General features: G+C 41.1%; 1 protein-coding gene across 4 annotated transcripts in view; it reads right to left on the reverse strand.

The window, feature by feature from the left end:
- Window positions 1-6,682: 6,682 nt before the first annotated feature.
- Window positions 6,683-18,559, reverse strand: part of RMND1 (required for meiotic nuclear division 1 homolog) — a 37,868-nt gene continuing 25,991 nt past the window's right edge. For all 4 annotated transcript variants that reach the window (XM_057739366.1, XM_057739363.1, XM_057739364.1 and 1 more), the window contains 3 exons: window positions 17,049-17,169; window positions 7,407-7,523; window positions 6,683-6,900 (listed from right to left, as the gene is read on the reverse strand). In XM_057739366.1, the coding sequence (XP_057595349.1) occupies window positions 6,868-6,900; window positions 7,407-7,523; window positions 17,049-17,169 (271 nt within the window). In that variant the 3' untranslated portion in view covers window positions 6,683-6,867. The remainder of the gene's footprint in view (window positions 6,901-7,406; window positions 7,524-17,048; window positions 17,170-18,559) is intronic.

Raw genomic sequence — 18,559 nt, forward strand, 5'->3', positions numbered from 1 at the left:
TACTTTCAATTTATTTGGCCTGTGAATAATACTTGATATCTTTATGAATTTGCAGACTTCCCCATACCAGCACCCCCATCCCAACTGATTTTTAGAGGAAACATAAAATGTACTTATTAAATGAATTTTAACTACTTTACTGTTAGTGCCATGTGCTGCCTGTATTACTGACCCTGAGATTGTACTGTGTAACTTTTCCAGTTAGCACATTTCCAGGACTCAAAAGAAGATGTTGTAACTAAAAGATAATCAGGGTGTGTGTGTAAAAAAAATTATACCATGTTTTTCTACTGTGAAATTTTCGTGGAAACGTTGGATATAGAAGGCTTTGTTCTAAGACTAGTTTTGGATTATTGGTACAAGGAGTGGGATGAGTCCCTGATGTTGGTAGTTGTGAGTGGAACCAGGATAAATTACCAAGGCCTGCCTTGATTTTTTTTTTTTAATCCATTAGGCTTTTCTGAGTAATAGGCGGGGATACAGTAAATCATCTTACACTTTTGCTATTACAGAATTGGATAATGGCTGCTTTTTTCTTAGTCTGCAGTTTATCTTACCACCAGGACACCTGACAGTTCTATTCTGCCCTAAAGCACTGATTGTACTTACTTACCTAATAACTCTTCTTGGTATTTGTATACTTCCATGTTATAACCCCTATCCCACTGTGAGATCCTTACAGGGACTTCCTTTCATACATACTGCTGGTACTCAAGTACTTGCAGAACTGAATTGAATTTGTAGTTGAAGGACCTAAGATGATAATTTCTCCCACCAGAACTGAATGAAAAATGTTTATTGTTGTAGAAAGCCTCTGGATATAGGTGGTAGGTGTGGCTGGTGTATATGTTAATCACTGTCTCTCTTCTTTAGATGGCACAGACCAGTGGGGGATAACACAGTCATATACTTAATACACAGTTTGTTCCACACTACACATGTGCAAAGTGATGTGCTGGTACAATGAAGCTGGTGTTAAAACTGAATATTGAAGGGTGAGTGGATGTTTCAAAGATAAGATGCGGTTTTGTGACATGTTTGGGGTTGTGTATTTTTTAGCTTTACTTGTTCATTATACATCTACCTTGAGTTTTATTGTTGGCAAGTTGCCATCATATTTTTGCTTTCTGTGGCATGCATGCTCTTGGTATGTTATTTCTCTAGAACTGTGCTGTCCAGTTCAGTAGCCCCCAGCCACATGTGGCTATGTAAGTTAATGTCTCACTAGTCATGTGCTTCAGTAGCCACATGGGGGGCCAAAGGCTACCATGTTGGACGCCATAGATATCGTTGAACATTTCTCGTCACAGAAAGTTCTGTTGGACAGTGCTGCTCCAGAGTTATGTTTTGTTCATCTGCACATTTCCACATTATCTGTAGTGTATTAAGTTAGGAATAAAGTGAGAAAACTTAATAGCCTTCTGACATTAGGAGAGACAGAGTGGTTGATATTTATGAATAGAGGGGAGAAAGTATATATTACAGTGGTTAAGAATATAGCCTTTGGAGTCAGATCTTTGTTGGAATCATACTCTGTCCCTTAGGCTGTTTAGCTTTGGGCATGTTATTTAACCTCTGAGCCTTAGTTTTTTGTTTTGTTGAAATAGGGATATATTTATCTCACAAGGTTGTGTGAGTGTAAAAAAAGTGTATGTAAGCAGGCTTAGCACAATGCCTCAGTAAATGATAGGATTATTAATATATTTTTAAAATTGTCACTGATTTGAAGACATGCTTAGAGTTTTCTAAAGTAAAATTAACTTTTTTTTTCTTTTTGGTGTACCGTTCTGTGAACTTGAATATAGGTGTACGTTTATGTAACCACAGTCAGGATACAGGACAGTTCTTTCACTTCAAAAAGCTCCCTCATGCGGTGCTTTTACATACTAACCTTCTCCCACTCCTCCCCCTCCCTAGCAGCTGATTGCTTCTCCAGCACGCTTTTTGTCTTTTCTAGTATGTTCTATAAATGGAATCATATAACATGTAGTCTTTTGAGACTGGCTGCTCTCAGTCAGCTAAGTTGAGTGAAAGAGTCATAAAAAGTTGTAACGTATTAATAGCGCAACTGATTTTGTTTTAAATTTATTTATTATTGGCTGCATTGGGCCTTCGCCGCTGTGCAGGCTTTCTCTAGTTTTGGGCTACTCTTCGCTGCAGTGCAAGGGCCTCTCACTGCAGTGGCCTCTCTTGTTGCCGAGCACAGGCTTCAGGTGCGTGGGCTTCAGTAGTTGCGGCCCCAGAGTGCAGGCTCAGTGGTTGTGACACATGGGCCTAGCTGCTCCGTGGCATGTGGGATCCTCCCGGCCTAGGGATTGAACCCGAGTCCCCTGCATTGGCAGGTGGATTTCCAACCACTGCGCCACCAGGGAAGCCCACAACTGATTTTTTTTTAAATTAATTTATTTGTATATTGGCTGCATTGGGTCTTTGTTGCTGCATATGGACTTTCTCTAGTTGCGGCGAGTGGGTGCTACTCTTCAGTGTGGTTTGTGGGCTCCTCATTGCACTGGCTTCTCTTGTTGTGGAGCACAGGCTCAGTGGTTGTGGTGCATGGGCTTAGTTGCTCCACAGCATGTGGGATCTTCCCAGAGCGGGGCTCGAACCTGGGTCCCCTGCATTGTCAGGTGGATTCTTAATCACTGCACTACGTACTGATTTTTAAAGATGTTAGGTTTGAAATATTAAACAAAAAAAGTGAGTCTGAACGTTTGCTTATAGAATTGTGTGTGACTGGAGTTTTTATGTTTGAAAGTGAAATGAATGATATCTATAGGGAAAAACTGCTTCTCCCAATTGATGACAATTGTGTGTATCAACTTGTTTTTCTTTATGAAGATATTTGCTCATTGGTAGGGGAGGTTCCTGTTTTTAGTTTTATTAAAGATCTGTAGAGTTGCAGCACAGACCTGATTTGAAAAAGGTGGCATTAATTTCTAAAATGTGGTCTGAAGATAGGGTAACAGCTGGCTGCTTTGCCCAGACCTTCCCCAGCTTAACACTGGAAGGCTGGCTGCTCCAGAAAATCCAGGACCTAAAAGGGGCCACATGAAGAAAATTTGAGGATTCCATTTCATTAGATTTCATTAGTGAGCCATCAGACAGGTATCTGATACTAGTTTGTTGCCCTCTTTTAAGTCTTCATTAGTGAGTTTAAGAAGCACTTTGGTCCCCCCTTTTGTTTTGGCTGTGCCACGTGGAATCTTAGTTCCCCAACCAGGGATCAAACCTGTGCCGTCTGCAGTGGAAGCGCAGAGACTCAACCACTGGACTGCCAGGGAGGTCCCAGGTCCATATTTTTATGTTAGCAATATCTTTAAAAATTGTGATGATAAGCAGACTTGCAAGTCTCATGTGTAGAAGCTAAATTAAAAGTCAAGTTTATACTTATCCAGAATCTTCTGTTTGGAGTATTTCAGTACAAATAGTGATGTCTAAATCTGAAGTAAATTTTAAGTTCTTCAGTTTATTTAGCTATTGTTTTGCTGTTTTGACTTTTCATACTATGTCTTCCATAGATTTCTTTTAGAGCATCTCTATAAGCAGATTACTTGGTCAGCTGTTACCTGCTGTCTGCATTAGAATGTAAGGCTCATGGCAGTAGGGGCCCTTAATATCTTATCACTGTATCTTGGAGCCTGGAGTAGCACATCATAACTTCTGAATGAGTACTTGTTGAGTTGCATGAAAGAATGACTGTCTCTGTGAGTAGGTTTTACACAGTCTTGCATGCTTTCCAGCCTATTATTATAACACTCTAGGGGATGTTGAAACACTTGGTTTTTCAAGAAACATTTAAATTTGTTTTGTTTCAAATTGTGCAGAAGGAGTGAAAATGTGGCCTTTGAAAGTCCTGTTTTGTTAACCCTCTGGGAGGAAAGCGCCCCTGAGGAAAGGGAATTTGGAATAGTGATCTTTAACTCTTCCTTGAAAATGGCAATTCAGAAGCAATGGAGAGAGTCAAAAGTAAAAATAGATTTGGATTCGGAAGTATTTGTAAAAATTTCCTCTACTTCTCATCCTTATCACCTTCTCCCAGCACACATCTCTCTCTCTCCCCTCTCACTTTGTAAAGGCAGGAGAGGAGAGCATGAGGAGGTTGGGTTAAGTTGGAGAAAGAATTAAGTCATCTGAGATTCATTTATTTGAAATCTTAATCTATAAACTTGAGTACAAACTAGTAAATAGGCTCTAACTTAGTGGCTCTCAGAGTTTAGTGAGCCTAAGGATTTCTTGGAGAGTTGTAAAAAACAGGTTTCCTATAAGCTGCAGCCTTGGAGGTTCTTATTGTGTAACATAGGAATCACTAATTGTGGATGCCCAGGTATTTGCTGATTCATTTGGTCTGAAAACCGTGCTTTGGAAAAACTGCTCTAAGTGGTAGAAAGACAGACAATAATTTAAAATAAGTGAATTATGATTAAATTTTGTCAAAAATACTAGAAATACTGCCTGGTATATGCAAAACGTGTTGCGTTTAAAAGGCCTTTTTGGGCTTGCACTGAAGAGGCAGTTTATTTTAAACAGAGGAAGTACTGCTTTATATTTAAATGAACACCTCTGTTTGGATGCAGTGTTCATTCATCTATCTTTAAGTCTCAGACGTGTTTCTTAACTAAGGATTCAAAGGGGATCCTGGGGATTTGATTCAGCCTTCATTTACTCTCAGAATCATATATCGGTTTTTACCCAGATGGATTGTACTAACAGTTAACTCTCATAGCTTCACATATGTTAAACTCCATGAATCCTCACAGCAACCCTGTGAGGTAGTGCTACTGTAAAACTTTACAGTACCCTGTTTTCCTTACAGGCCCAGAGAGGTCCTGTGATTTGCTCAGCATGACACCAGTACTAAGTGGTGTGGAGTAAGGACTCAAGTCCAGGTTGGTCTTAACCACTGTACTCTTGTGACAGAAATCTGGTATCACTTTGAGCAGTGCTTCCAGAGCCACTGGTGAATATACTTAACTTTTTAGGCTCTCCTCAATATTCTGGTATAATCTCTTGGATATTTTGTTCTGAGAGAAGCTGTAATCTTGAAAAACTTTTATGCTTGTATTATACCTAAAATAATTTTTAACTCTTTTTTCTATAACTTAAGTTAAAGCTTTTATCATAAATTTAAATACTTGAAAAAGGTGTAATTTCTGACATAAGTATTGATATTTTAAAATGTTATAAATTATAACAAACTGTAAATAAATTATAAATAATATTTTATACCTATCTGTAACATATCTTAGTGGAGTATAATACCATAATGAGTTGATGTCCACCATGATCCATTTAAACATAAGTTAATGATTCAAGCGTAACGTTCCTTTTTCTTCTTGAAAACTGTATTTGTGTTACATTTCCCCCACAAAACGTTACCCTAAGTTTTTAGGCTTGAAGGTCTTATCTGTTCTTTGTAACATTTATGTATAAATTGAAATGTTAAATTTTAATTTGCCACGAGCGTAAAGCACTAAATGTTCATGTTCTTTTTGTTACTAACATTTTATAATTACACAGTTGACCCAAACAGCAAATTGTACACATTGATACTTGGAGTAAAATTTTACTGGAAATGGCCCCTCTTAATGGGGGGGTGGGATAACATGGTTTCCATTAAAGAAGTCTTCGTTGACCAATATTTCAAATTGTCCTTGTTTGGCTTTGTAGAGATTTTTAAATGCAGGTTAAATATATTTAAAGGTTTTAAAACATACAGTGGGCCCAACTAACACTGAAGATGGGTGAGATGCCTCCTGTACATTGTGAGACGGGAAAATGGGAAAGGAGAACAGGCTTGATAATGCTGCTTGTAGGTGTGAACACAGGCACAGCAGTTCTATGAAAGTGCCGATATGGAACTTGAGGATCTAGAAAGCAGTTCTTTAACTATCTATGCCCACATGTTGCTTGAAGAGTCCTTGGTTACCCCTGGTATAGGTACTGTACTCAAAAAGAGGAACTGCGGTGCGCTGGAAGACACCAGGATGGACACCTACCTTCACACTACTCCAGCAAATAAATACATGAATGTCATCAGTGAGGGTACATATAAATGTGTATTCTCTTGGTAGCAGTTAAACAGGCTGTAAAGTGACAGTGTCCCAGTTTGGAACAGTAATACTCTGGATATGTATATAACAAAAGAAAAAAACAACATTTAAATTCATTGTGATGGGGAGAGGGGTAGTAGGGCAGGGGGGATTTGCATAAAAATAAGGCAAATGAAGATAAAAAGGGCTTTGTTTTTAAAAAACAATTATCAATTCAGGGTGGTAAGGACATAAATGTTAAATTCTTTGTACTTGGTATTTTTTAATTTCCCCAAAGTATGTGAAAAACTTTAAAAAAAAAAAGCTCCTCTGTGGGAAGAATATTTTGACTAACTTGGTAGTGAAAGGATGGCAAGTATTGATTAATAAAAGGAAAGTGCCAGTGAGCAGTCAGACTCAAATTATGCCAGCTAAAAATAGGTGTACAAAGTTTGTTTTTGCTATTAAAGTCGATCATTTATATATTTCAACACTTAGGAGTTCCTGTATGGTTTTCTTAGGGCCAAGATTGGGATTCCCTGGGGAAAGGTTAGGAGCAATGCCCAAATTTCCCAGATGCAAAGATGATCTAAATTTCTTTAAAATATAAAATGAACATTATCCTTTGATATTGTCACTGTTACAGACCCAAATGCCAGGTTCTTCATAGTTTTTATTCAAGCAGCAGTACATTTAGGAACTGAAAAAGATCACTGTAACAATTTCTTGATTAAAAAAAATTAAATACCTATTAAATGATTTCTCAACAGGTGATCATTTATTTTTGATTGTAGAACTTGAATATATCTCACAGTGATACTTTTCCTTTGGTCATCAATCAGAAAAATACTCGTCCCAGCTCACACATTACCTTACAAATAAAAAGTGAGAAGTATTAATAATTTCATGGCAAATCACTGGTACAAACTAAAATGACTTTTCTAAGGTTGTGATTAATGAATGCTCCTGAAGTTAGAATAAGTTTGTCTATCCCACAGGGCAAGCTGCAGATCTGAGGCACAGGTGCTTGCTGTTGGGCTGTACATTATACATTTGCAGCCAGAACTCTGTCTAAATGCCATCTTTTAAAATGTGGAGGGAACTCCCGGGTGGGTCCAGTGGTTAGGAGTTGGCGGCGCTTTCACTGCTATGGCCTGGGTTCAGTCCCTGGCCAGGGAACTAGGATCCCGCAAGCTGCACAGTGCGGCCAAATAAAAATATGGAACTTTTCCAAAGATCATACTTAATGCCTTTTCAAAACATTACCACAGGTCACTTGAAACTTGCCTCACTTCCAAATAGACTTAGTATTTAGAACAAAGCCATGCTCTCTCCTGCTATTATTTTCTGTCAAGTTGTTTTCATAGCTGTGCTCACCTCTATGGTGATCAGGATGACAATCATCCACTCCAGGCGGAGCGCCCTCTTCTCAGTTAGGTGATTCCGCATCATATCTGTCAGCTCCATGCAGTGCTGAAGCTTCTCATTCATGACCTGCATTAGAAAAATCTCAGTACCCTGCATATTTAAACAAATTCACATAAGATAACAGTCGCATGCTTCAAAATTCTAAGTTCGAGATAGGTATGCAGTGAGAGGTCATCCTTCAGTTCTTGCTCCTCAGCCCTCTCCCAAAAGGCAACCTGCCAGTGCCACTTGTCTCCTTCCTGTGAACCCACCTAGAGACATTTTGTAATGCACAGATTTGACTGTAAGAGATACTTGGTATACTGAAGCTCTTATAGTCATAAAGTTTTGATCTAAAAACAAAGTTTTTGAGTCCTAGTTTTTCAATGCTGCCCTTGCATTTTCAGCAGTTAATAAAAGCAAACCTGAAATATCCTTTTAGCATGGTCTTAAACTTACAAATACTATAATTACCTTCTACTAAAACTGTTCCAAGTCCCACTGTCAAAAACCCCAAACACAAAACTTGACCTGCTGCACACTCACCACTAGAGGACACTGCTTTTAACACTTAACTGCGGAGGTTCTGTGTTTTGTTGCCCCACGAGCTGGTTGAGGGGGTTCATAGTAAACAGTCTTTGAATTTAAGACTTGAATGTGATCACTGGCAAGTTATACTTTCTTTATCTCACTCTCTCTTGGAAATTACAGTCTGGAAACAAATTTTTGAAAACAGTTTTTGGATCCCTCTTGATAACTTCTGGCGTATGTGTGCTGAGAGTGCAGGTGTGGTCAATGGAAATTTGAGACATGTCACAGACGCGTGTTCGGCGATTGACTGAAATGTGCTAGTGTACCATATTTACTGTGATTTTGCACAGAGCATTAAACTGCCTTACTAATTAGAGCGAACACATGGAACCACACTGATAACATGTACTTGCCCACGTTTCTAGATTTCATGGTCACCCCAATTGGTAGAAATGCTTAGAACAGTGCCTCTTTCTTTTCTCCCTTTCTTCCTCTTCCTATTTCTATTGGCTGCTTGATATTGGTCTATAAACATGCTCAGCCTTAAGCTTGCTTCTCTCTTCAAAATGCTTACCAAACCCTCTTCCATTTTCTTTCAACTGTGACTAAACAGACATTTTCTTTCTCCACTTGCTCAGCACCCAGCTCATTCCTTAGCCCTTAGGAGTTGCAGATACTACCCTCAACTCCTCTGAAACTTCCACGTCTCCTAGTCAGTAACTAACACCCTTTTTCTTGGTTAGATTCTAATACATCAGTTAACTCAAGCATCTGACAACACTTTGAAATGCAGACTTCCTTTGGCTTTTTCTGCCTCTGACCATTGCTCTTTTTCTGAGTCTTCTTGGACCCCTCCCCTGGTCTGTGGATGACACTTCCCAGAGTCCTGATCTTGTTCCTCCTGTCCTCCAGCTCTGTACTCCATCTGCACAAGCCTGCCCATCTAGTTTGTGTAGATGCTTCCTGAACTCCAGTCATTTCCATCCCACCATCACTGCTTCTGTGATATACACGTGTCAATTGGATTTAAAGTCAAAAAGACTTACAAATGTTTATTTTAAAAGAAAACTATCATTGCCAAAGTGGAAAACCAGTGTGATGTGAAATGGTGTTGGCTACACAAAGCTAAGCCTGATGCCTGGGAAAGTTGGAGATTATACATTAGTGGGCCGGTCAACAGCCACGAAACCCAAGGTGAGCGTTTCTCCTCAACACTGAACACAAGTGTTGCTTCAATGCTTACATGTGATTTCAGGGTCCACGTGTTACCTAAGTTCATCTCTTGTACAAGTGTGTGTATTCCACATTTTGAGGAAGACTGAAACTGTTTTTGATAAATCCCAAATATAAATGCTTAATCCTGATTTCTCTTCTGCCCGAATTTCTAACTACTTATAAAACATCTTTTTAAAAAAATTAATTTATTGGTTCTGTTGGGTCTTTGTTACTGCGTCCGGGCTTTCTGTAGTTGTGGAGAGCGGGGGCTACTCTTTGTTGCAGTGTGAGGGCTTCTCAGTGCGGTGGCTTCTCTTGTTGTGGAACATGGGCTCTAGATGCATGGGCTTCAGTAGTTGCGGCACATGGGCTCAATGATTGTGGCTCGTGGGCTCTAGAGCACAGGCTCAGTAGTTGTGGCGCATGGGCTTAGTTGTTCCGCAGCATGTGGAATCCTCCAGGACCAGGGCTCGAACCCATGTCCCCTGCATTGACAGGCAGATTCTTAACCACTGTGCCACCAGGGAAGTCCCAAAACATCTTTTTATTGGTTTCCTACCAGCACCTTAAATTTCGCATTTCTCAAACTACAGCTGACATCCTCTTCAAGTCTATCCCTCTTCTTGGGTCCCCAGCTCACATCAGGTCACCCAGCATAGAAACCACTGATCGCTGTTCTGCACTCCTGGATCCCTGGCACTGTAGTTATCCTCGCTGTAAGGAGTCGAGCCTGTTCTCTGCTTACCATTTCTTAATATACCTGGTAGGCCTTCATCAACTATTTGTTACCTCTTCAAATTGGTCTGTTTCATTTGTTTTGGTGGTGGTGATGGGAGGGGGTGGTTCTGGGTTTTTTCTGCATGGGCACCAGAGTTCTCATCCTAAACAGGATGGACTGTGTCACTACCCTGTTCAGAAACTTAGAACATCTCCCCACAGCCTTCTCCATAACATAAAACAAGCCCAGATCGTTTAGTCCAATCACTCTTTAGTTGGCGGCATCCTCTTCAAGTCTGAAGGCGTGGTCTCTGTGAAACCTTCCTGACCTCCTGCTCCTCCCTCAGCATTCCCACAGCACTTTGTTGTTTCCCTAGTTTAGAACTTACTTCATGCTGCCTCACCTGCAGCCTGCCAGGCACCCTTCCCTCCTGCCCCCTTCTTTTGGGGAGTTACTCTTCCCTGTTTCCAACCATGTGGTGCTGCCAATCTTAGTATCACTACCCACCTGACACCAGCCTCTCTGCCTTACCCCAAAAAGCCGGAGGGGAAACTGGGTCAGTACAAGACCCAGGCTTGGCCAACTGTGAAGCCCGGTTGCCTCCTCACATGGCTGGTCAAAGCATGTACACATGTCCCAGTCCTTTGAAGCTGCCAGGCAGACTGAAATGCCAGTTCTGATATTCCCTCTTCCCACACCCCTTTCTCCCCATCGCAGAGAGATTGCCAACAAGAAGGAAAGGAAGAGGCCACACTGGTAGGGAGGATGTTGAGGAGAGAAAGAGTCATGATGACCTCCCTGGGTCTCTGCAACAGACATTCCCTGTTTCACACCTGCTCCCTGTTCTCAGCCCCATGAGCCAGTATACGGGGATAAGTAAGGTCATTCTAATTGTCTTTCTGTTGTGTGCAAGCAAGGGAGTCCCAGCTAACACATGCTTCCTATGTCCTTTGGCTACAGAGTCATGCGTGTTTCATGTGCACAGACGACAGAGCAGGAGAGAACAGGGATGGGGTCACAGGTGGTACATGTGAAGCAGGCTCTAAATAGGCAGGTGCCAGGAAGACAAGGTGAGGTGCTAAGGGGACAGCACTTCAAGGAGAGGAGACAGCGTGGAGGCAAAGTATCGCGAGACAGTGAAAACCTTGGAGGTGAGGTTAGAAAGGTAAGTTAGCACCGAATTGTGAGAGGTACTGTAGACCACAGGGGCTGGCAGAGTAACTGTCCCCCAGATACTCACATCCTAATCCCTCGGACTCGTGAATATGACACAGCAAAGGAGAATTAAGAACGTACAGGAATTCAAGGCTGCTAAGCCAGCTGATCTTAACATAAGGAGACAATCCTAGACTATCTGGGTTGCCCCACTGCAATCACAAGGGTCCTTAGAAGTGGCAATGGCAGGCAGAAGAGCTCTGCGATGCCATGCGAGATGGAAGAGGGGGCTCCGAGCCAAGGGCAGTGGGTGGCCCCTCGGGGCTGGAACAGCCAAGGAGACACCTCCCATCCAGAGCCTCCGGAGACAGGCACGCAGCCCTGCCAACACCCTGACTTTGGCTCCGTGACTCCCAGGTCAGACTTCTGACCTACAGAACTGAAAAATAGTACATTTGTGTGAAGTCAGTTTGTGGTAATTGGTTGCAGCAGCAGTAGAAACGAACACATAGCACGATAATGTTGGAACTTTCTTCTGCAGGTAAGGGAGTCCTTTGTCCATTCTTCAAATATTTGTTCAATATTTACTATACTGTGCGGGGCAGAGATGAACTGGTGAACAAGACAGACATGTCTCTGCCTTCTCGCTACAGGGCCCAGCCTAGAGGCTGGGAGACAGAGAAGAAGGTATTAGGGTGAGTGGCAGGGGTACGCCTGTTAGCAGTCAGGGCGCTGAAGGCAGGGGTCAGTTTGGTATCCCTCCCTGTCTCACCAGCTTACCGTCTATCACAGAGTCTTTCAATAAATATTTGGCAATGAATGAATGACACTTAAGAGAAGGTAAAAGGATGCTCTGATTGGATGTGGAGGGTGACGGAAAAAGAGGAAACCATGGTGAGTTTCAAGTTCCTGCTTGACCGACCAGGTGGTCATGCCATTAGCTGAGACAGAGAATAGAGAAGGTTCAGCGTTTTCTGAGAGAATACAGTGAGTTTCACTTCGAAATCTTAATCATGGATTAATTCTACAAATATTTATTGAGCACATATTCTGTGTGAGGCCTTTGCCAAGAACTAGGAATACAGCAGGGATAAAATAATACTGCTCTCTGATCTCACTGGAGCCTGTGTTCTAGTGGGGAGTGACACACGTACTTAATTCTACAAAGGATGCTATGAGATGTGTCAGGGTGAAGATCTGTGAGATTTAGCAGGTAATCAGCATGTCTGTAAGGTAAACGAGAGGCTGAGAATGGAGATACTGATTTGAAAATTATCAGGAAAACGGAGCAGAACTCATGGAGATGAACAAAATTATGGGGACAGAAGAACCAATGACAGAACCTTGGGGGACACCAAGCTGAGAAGATGGAGCGAGGGACCCCCTGCACACTGGTTTTTGTCCCTGCGATGCACCTGTCACTGCTCTCTGATCTTCTTCAGCGATCTCTCAATTACCAGATGAAATGACTACCTCCATCCTCCACTTTTTGCACTGCTTTTCAGCACATCTTACACCTAATCACCCCTACTTTTCTCAAGATTCTTTCCTCTAGGAAAAAGAAAATCAACCAAAAAAATAAAACAAGGAACAATGTTCTGGCAGGACCATGGTCTGCTCTGTGTTTTGCTCGTAAGGCTGGAAAGCTTGCTGAGGGTCAGGATGGGTTCTTGTTTTTTCCTATTATCTATGGTGCCAGCATTGTGTTCAGCTCAGTCAGGGAGGCTAAATTCCTTTAACTCCTAAACGGTCTTCACGTAATCCATCTGGTCTTCACTGCCTCTGTGATGCTAAGAAAACACTCTGAGAAATGTAGTTTGGGAACGTGTAGGTATGCTTCACATCTCATGTGGAAGATTTAATACCAAAGGGATGTCTCAGAGTGCGATCGGGGAGTGAAACGAAGAATGATTAGTTGTAATGACGGAACAAAGCCAAGTAAATGACAGTGGTGAAGAGAACAGCGCACCTCTGCTATCAGGAGGACGCATTTAGTGGGATGTGAGGAGAGCTCCATGAGATCTAGATCTGTCAGGTGTGAAACAAATTACAATGAGCAAAAATTTTAGTTGTTGTACAGTAAGTTTTCAGAAACAAAATGTCTGCATTTGTTACATAAATTGTAGCTCAAACCCAAGTGGCCATCACACTGGCAGGTATCTTCCTAGAGGTCCCCGTTCACATCTTCCCCTCCAGCCCCATGAGCCCAATCATCCCTCTGTCTGCCAAGTACTCATCACATGTTTACAGGGAAAGCAGCTTCTATCACTTTCGCTGCTGTGGGTTTTTTGTTTGTTTATTTTTTATACATCTTTATTGGAATATAATTGCTTTACAATGTTGTGTTCGTTTCTGCTGTACCACAAAGTGAATCAGCTACAGGTATACATATATCCCCATATCCCTCCTTCCCAAATCTCCTTCCCACCCTATCTGCCCCCTCTAGGTCCTCAAAAAGCACTGAGCTGATCTCCCTGTGCTATGCTCGCTGCTGTGTTTTAAGGAAAGAGGGGGGAATCTCACGAGTGCAGCTCTAATTTCACATAAATCCCCTTTCCCCCAAATACCTGCTACTTCTACTTTTAGCCACCTTGCCCCAGTTCCTACATAGATTCCAATTAGGATGTGGTAGAAATATGTAATTTATAAAGATAATTTAAATGAAACAAATTTTAGCTCCTAAAGAAAAATTAAAGTGGATTTCCAGGGACTACTGGTAATATGGATGGAACATTTGTGTCCCCCCCAAATTCATGCTGAAGTACTAACCCCGAATGTGATGGTATCTGGAGATGAGGCCTTTGGCGGTGATTAGGTTTAGGTGAGGTCTAAATTAATGTCCTTATAAGAAGAGGCAGAGACACCAGAGTGCGTGCTCTCTCCCTGTCTTGTGAGGCAACACTGAGAAGGTGAGAAGAGGGTTCTCACTAGGAACCGAATCCGTGCACATCATCGGATCAGTACCAAGTGGTATGTGAACTGCCGCCCTGAAGGAATGTGTACAAAGTCCTCCAGAAGCACAGGGGCAGGTGGTGCCAAATTTAAATAGACCTTCATTTTTATTCTTCAGGACATTACCTGAATTATTTTCCACTTGTTAACAGCACTGATTAAGTGCAATGTATGCATTCTCCCGGGTACTCGGTTAAGGATTCAGAAGGCAGCAGCATTATAGTTACATACAGCTCACAGAAGATTTTTTGAAAAATACCACAGAACTGACCTGTTCCGGGACTCTTCCAGTTTCAGAACTGAAGGGACCCTGCCCACCTGCTCCCTGGGCTGCAGTCAACTTCCCCAGGTTTAATTTGCACTTTCCTGATAAACCATAACACTGAACATCTTCTCATGTTCATGTGGCCATTCACATATTTTGTGAGATGTCAGTTTAAATCTTTTGCCCATTTAAGGAATTCCCTGCTGGCACAGTGGTTAAGAATCGCCTGCTAATGCAGGGGACACGGGTTCGATCCCTGGTCCAGGAAGATCCCTCATGTCTCAGATCAAATAAGCTCGTGCGCCACAACTACTAAGCCTGCGCTCTAGAGCCTGTGAGCCACAACTACTGAAGCCCTGTGTGCTGCAACTACTGAAGCCCACACGCCTAGAGCCCGTGCGCTGCAACAAGAGAAGCCACCGCAATGAGAAGCCCTCAACACTGCAACGAAGAGTAGCCTCCGCTCACCGCAACTAGAGAAAGCCCACATGCAGCAACGAAGACCCAACACAGCCAATAAATAAATAAATTAATTTAAAAAAATCTTTTGCTCATTTAAAAAACTGGGTTGTCTTTCTGAGTGGAAAGAATTCTTTGACTATTCTGGACAAGTCCTTTGTCAGGTTATATATTGAGGATATTTCCTCCCAGCCTGTGTTTCGCCTTTTCATATTCTTAAGAGTCTTTCAAAGAGCAGTGGTTTTAGTTTTGATAAAGTTCAACTTATGAAATTCTTTGCCCAAGGTTCATGGGTTTTTTGTTGTTGTTTTGTTTTTTTCCTAGCAAATCTTGGCCTTCCTCAAGGTCATGAGGCCTTTTTCCTAAATTTTCTTCCTGAAATTTTATAATTTTAGCTTTTATATCATTTAGAATGCTGTGAAGTAAAAGATAGGGCTCACTTTTTTTTTTACATGTGGCTATCCAACTGTTCTAGCACCATTTGCTGAAAATGTTAGGAAAAAAGTGCAGAGAGCCTCAAAGACTCGTTGGAGTATAATTATAGGTCTGACATTCATGTCGTAGAGAGAGAGTAGATTTCTCTTCGGAAATCATGGAGGCCAGAAAAAAGTGACACAGTAATTTTTAAGTGTTGAAAGAAAAGAACTATCAACTTGGAATCCTTCAGGAGTAAAGGGGAAATCTAGATGTTCTCAGATGCAGAAAAACTAAGAGACTATGCTTTAGCAGACTTACCCTGAAAGAATGGCTAAAGAATGCTCTTGAAACAGAAAGGAAACAATAAAAGAAGAAATCTTAGAACATCATTAAAAAAAAACAGAAAGAATAAAAATATGGGTGAATACAAAAGAATTTCTGTCTCCTCTTGGAGTTTTCTAAATTATGTTTGATGGTTGAAGCAAAAATTATAACATCGATGAAGTTCTCAAAGTGGGGAGTAAAGGGATGCAAAGCGGAGTGCGGTTTCCACACTTGATTTAACCTGGCAAAATGCTGAAACCAGTTAGGTATGTATAATGTAATACCTAGAGCAATCACTAAATATCTGTGCAAAGAGATACACTCAAAAACAATATAGATAAGGGACTTCCCTGGTGGTCCAGCGGTTAAGACTCTGTGCTCCCAATGCAGGGGCCCTGGGTATGATCCCTGGTCAGGGAACTAGATCCCGCAACTAAGAGCCTGCATGCCACAACTAAGAGTTCACAGGCTGCAACTAAAAGAATCCCGTGTTCCACACTGAAGACCTGATGCAGCCAAATAAATAAATAAAAAGAAAAAAAAAAAAAGAACAAAACACAGGTAAATTAAAATGGAACCCCCCTCAAATGTCTAAGTAACTCATAGGAAGGCAGGGATTCATACAGGCAACGACTCGGATGGATTTCAAGGGTATTATACTCATTGAAAAAAGTCCCCTTTAAAAGACACACTGTACAATTCTATTTATATAACATTCCCCAAATGACAAAATTATAGAGCTGGAGACGAGATTACTCATTGATGGGGGTCAGGGATGGTGGGGGAGGGATCGTGGTGTGACTACACAGGGACAAGCACAAGGGAGACCTTTGTGGTGACGGGCCAGTCCTGTACGCAGATCTTGTGGTTACCTGGATCCACACGTGATTAAGTGTCAGAGAACTACGCGCACACAGGGTACTAATCTCCATTTTGTTTTCTGCTCTCTTTCCGGTAGGGTTTACCTCCCTCATGATCACCTCCACCCACTTCCATCATTCCATCAGCTGCTTCTCTCCTCAGCTTTACTTCCACACTTCTAAACGCTTTCAGACAGTTCTAACTGGCTGTTTCTTGCTACTCTTTCAACATATTTTAAATGTGGCTCCTCCTTCTACACCCAACCTCTCAATGTTTTGCTATCTTTCTACCAGAAGCCCACATCAGTCATCCTTACTCTTCCTTCTCCCTGGCCTCCCAGTACCAACCACTTCATCTGCCTTAAAGGATTCTTTTAAAAATTCACTTCTATTCTCGCTGTCACCAGTAAAGTTCTGGACCCCACAAACTCTTGCTTGAAACTTAATGAGAAACTTCCTAATGGACTACTAGTCCTCCAAACTCTCACCAACCTTAACGGTAGAGCAAATATCAGAATATCCTTTGCCGTGAAAGCTTAAAACTGTCTGTACACAGGAAAACAAGATGGGAAATCTAGAAATCTGAGTAGAAGTCAAACAAGACATTTCTCCAAAAGCAGTTAAACACATTTACTTAATTAAAAACTTCTCTTCACATAGTCATACAACTTATAGGTGACATTGTGTCCCTCGCAGTAGAAGTGCAAAATACATACCTTGACTCTACGAGTAATGCTGAGGAACCGACATGTTTTATCATAAAGTTCTTCCAGATTTTCTCTGTCCCAGTAGAAATCAGGAGTGATCAAGAAGTCTGACCTCAAGTTTATACGGTGTCTTAAAAAAAGGAAAATCATAACTTTTAATTTTTATCTTTAATTAAAAAATCACGGTCTCATTTCTTTTTTGGAGAAGATATTTATTGATTTATTGATAGACTGAAGTATAGTTAATTTACAATGTTGTATTAGTTTCAAGTGTACAGTAAAGTGATTCAGTTACACACACACACAAACATACATATTCTTTTTCAGATTCTTTTCCATTATAGGTTATTACAAGATACTGAGTGTAGTTCCCTGTGCTCTACACTAGGTCCTTGCTGACTACCTGTTTTATACACAGCAGTGTGTATCGGTTACTCCCAAACTCCTAATTTATCTCCCCCCATTTCCTTTGGTAGCCTCAAGTTTGTTCTCTATGTCTGTGAATCCATTTCTGTTTTATAAGTAAGTTTACTTCTTATTTACAATGGTGCTTTATAAAAATAGTTTTTAATGCTGATTCCTATAATACTTCTGAGAAACACGTAAACAAAAAATTCTCAAAGTCTGCAACCAGTTAATTCAGTCTCTATATTAACATTTATGAAGTAGATAGGAAAAAACAATTTAAAAAACTGCTAAGCTCCTTTTTTCATTAAAATGGGTTACAATATACATGCACATATATTTGTGTGTGTGTGGACAGGTAATCACGTGGCTCAAAAATAAAAAAGATGGAAAAAGGTAAAAACTGACCAATCTTACTCCTATTCTTATCTGCATCTTTCCCTTCCTCCCCCGCCGTATGGGTAGCCACTGCTAGTTTCCTCAGTATCCTTCCAGTGTTGCGGCAAACACTGGACAAGCAAACACACACACACACACGCACACACACACACACACACACACACACACACACACACACACACACACACACACGCTCTATTTCTACCTTTTTTACACATGAGGCCTGAGCTTGTTTTTAAACAAAAATTTACATTGTAGAAGTAACACATAAATAGCTGTCACTATAAAAAAGAAAAACCCTAGAGAAGAATTCAGAAAACACTGGTAGGCCCCTTACCCTAACACACACTCAAATCCTTTAGGCCCTGCCAATACTCTGCTGTGTCCTTCCAGATCTGCTTCTATGCCCACATGCATGTGTATGCATGTGTGTGTGAGTGTGCGTGCATGCACACCTACGTGTCTGGTAGTATGTATACATATCAAGATACAGATGACTATTTACGTTGTTGGTTTACAAGTGGGGTCTTACCAACTATATAATTTGTGACTTAATTTCTCACCTAATATAATCGACCATATTTCTACTTCTATTTCTCTTTACAGATTCACCACGTTTCTTTGAATAACACATAAGCACTCATTGTAAAGAGAAGAAAACTTAGGATACTAACAGTAAGACTCTAGAAACTATTCACAAACCTAGGTATATTTAG

This window comes from Hippopotamus amphibius, chromosome 6, assembly GCF_030028045.1.
Source record: "Hippopotamus amphibius kiboko isolate mHipAmp2 chromosome 6, mHipAmp2.hap2, whole genome shotgun sequence".
Taxonomy (NCBI): domain Eukaryota; kingdom Metazoa; phylum Chordata; class Mammalia; order Artiodactyla; family Hippopotamidae; genus Hippopotamus; species Hippopotamus amphibius.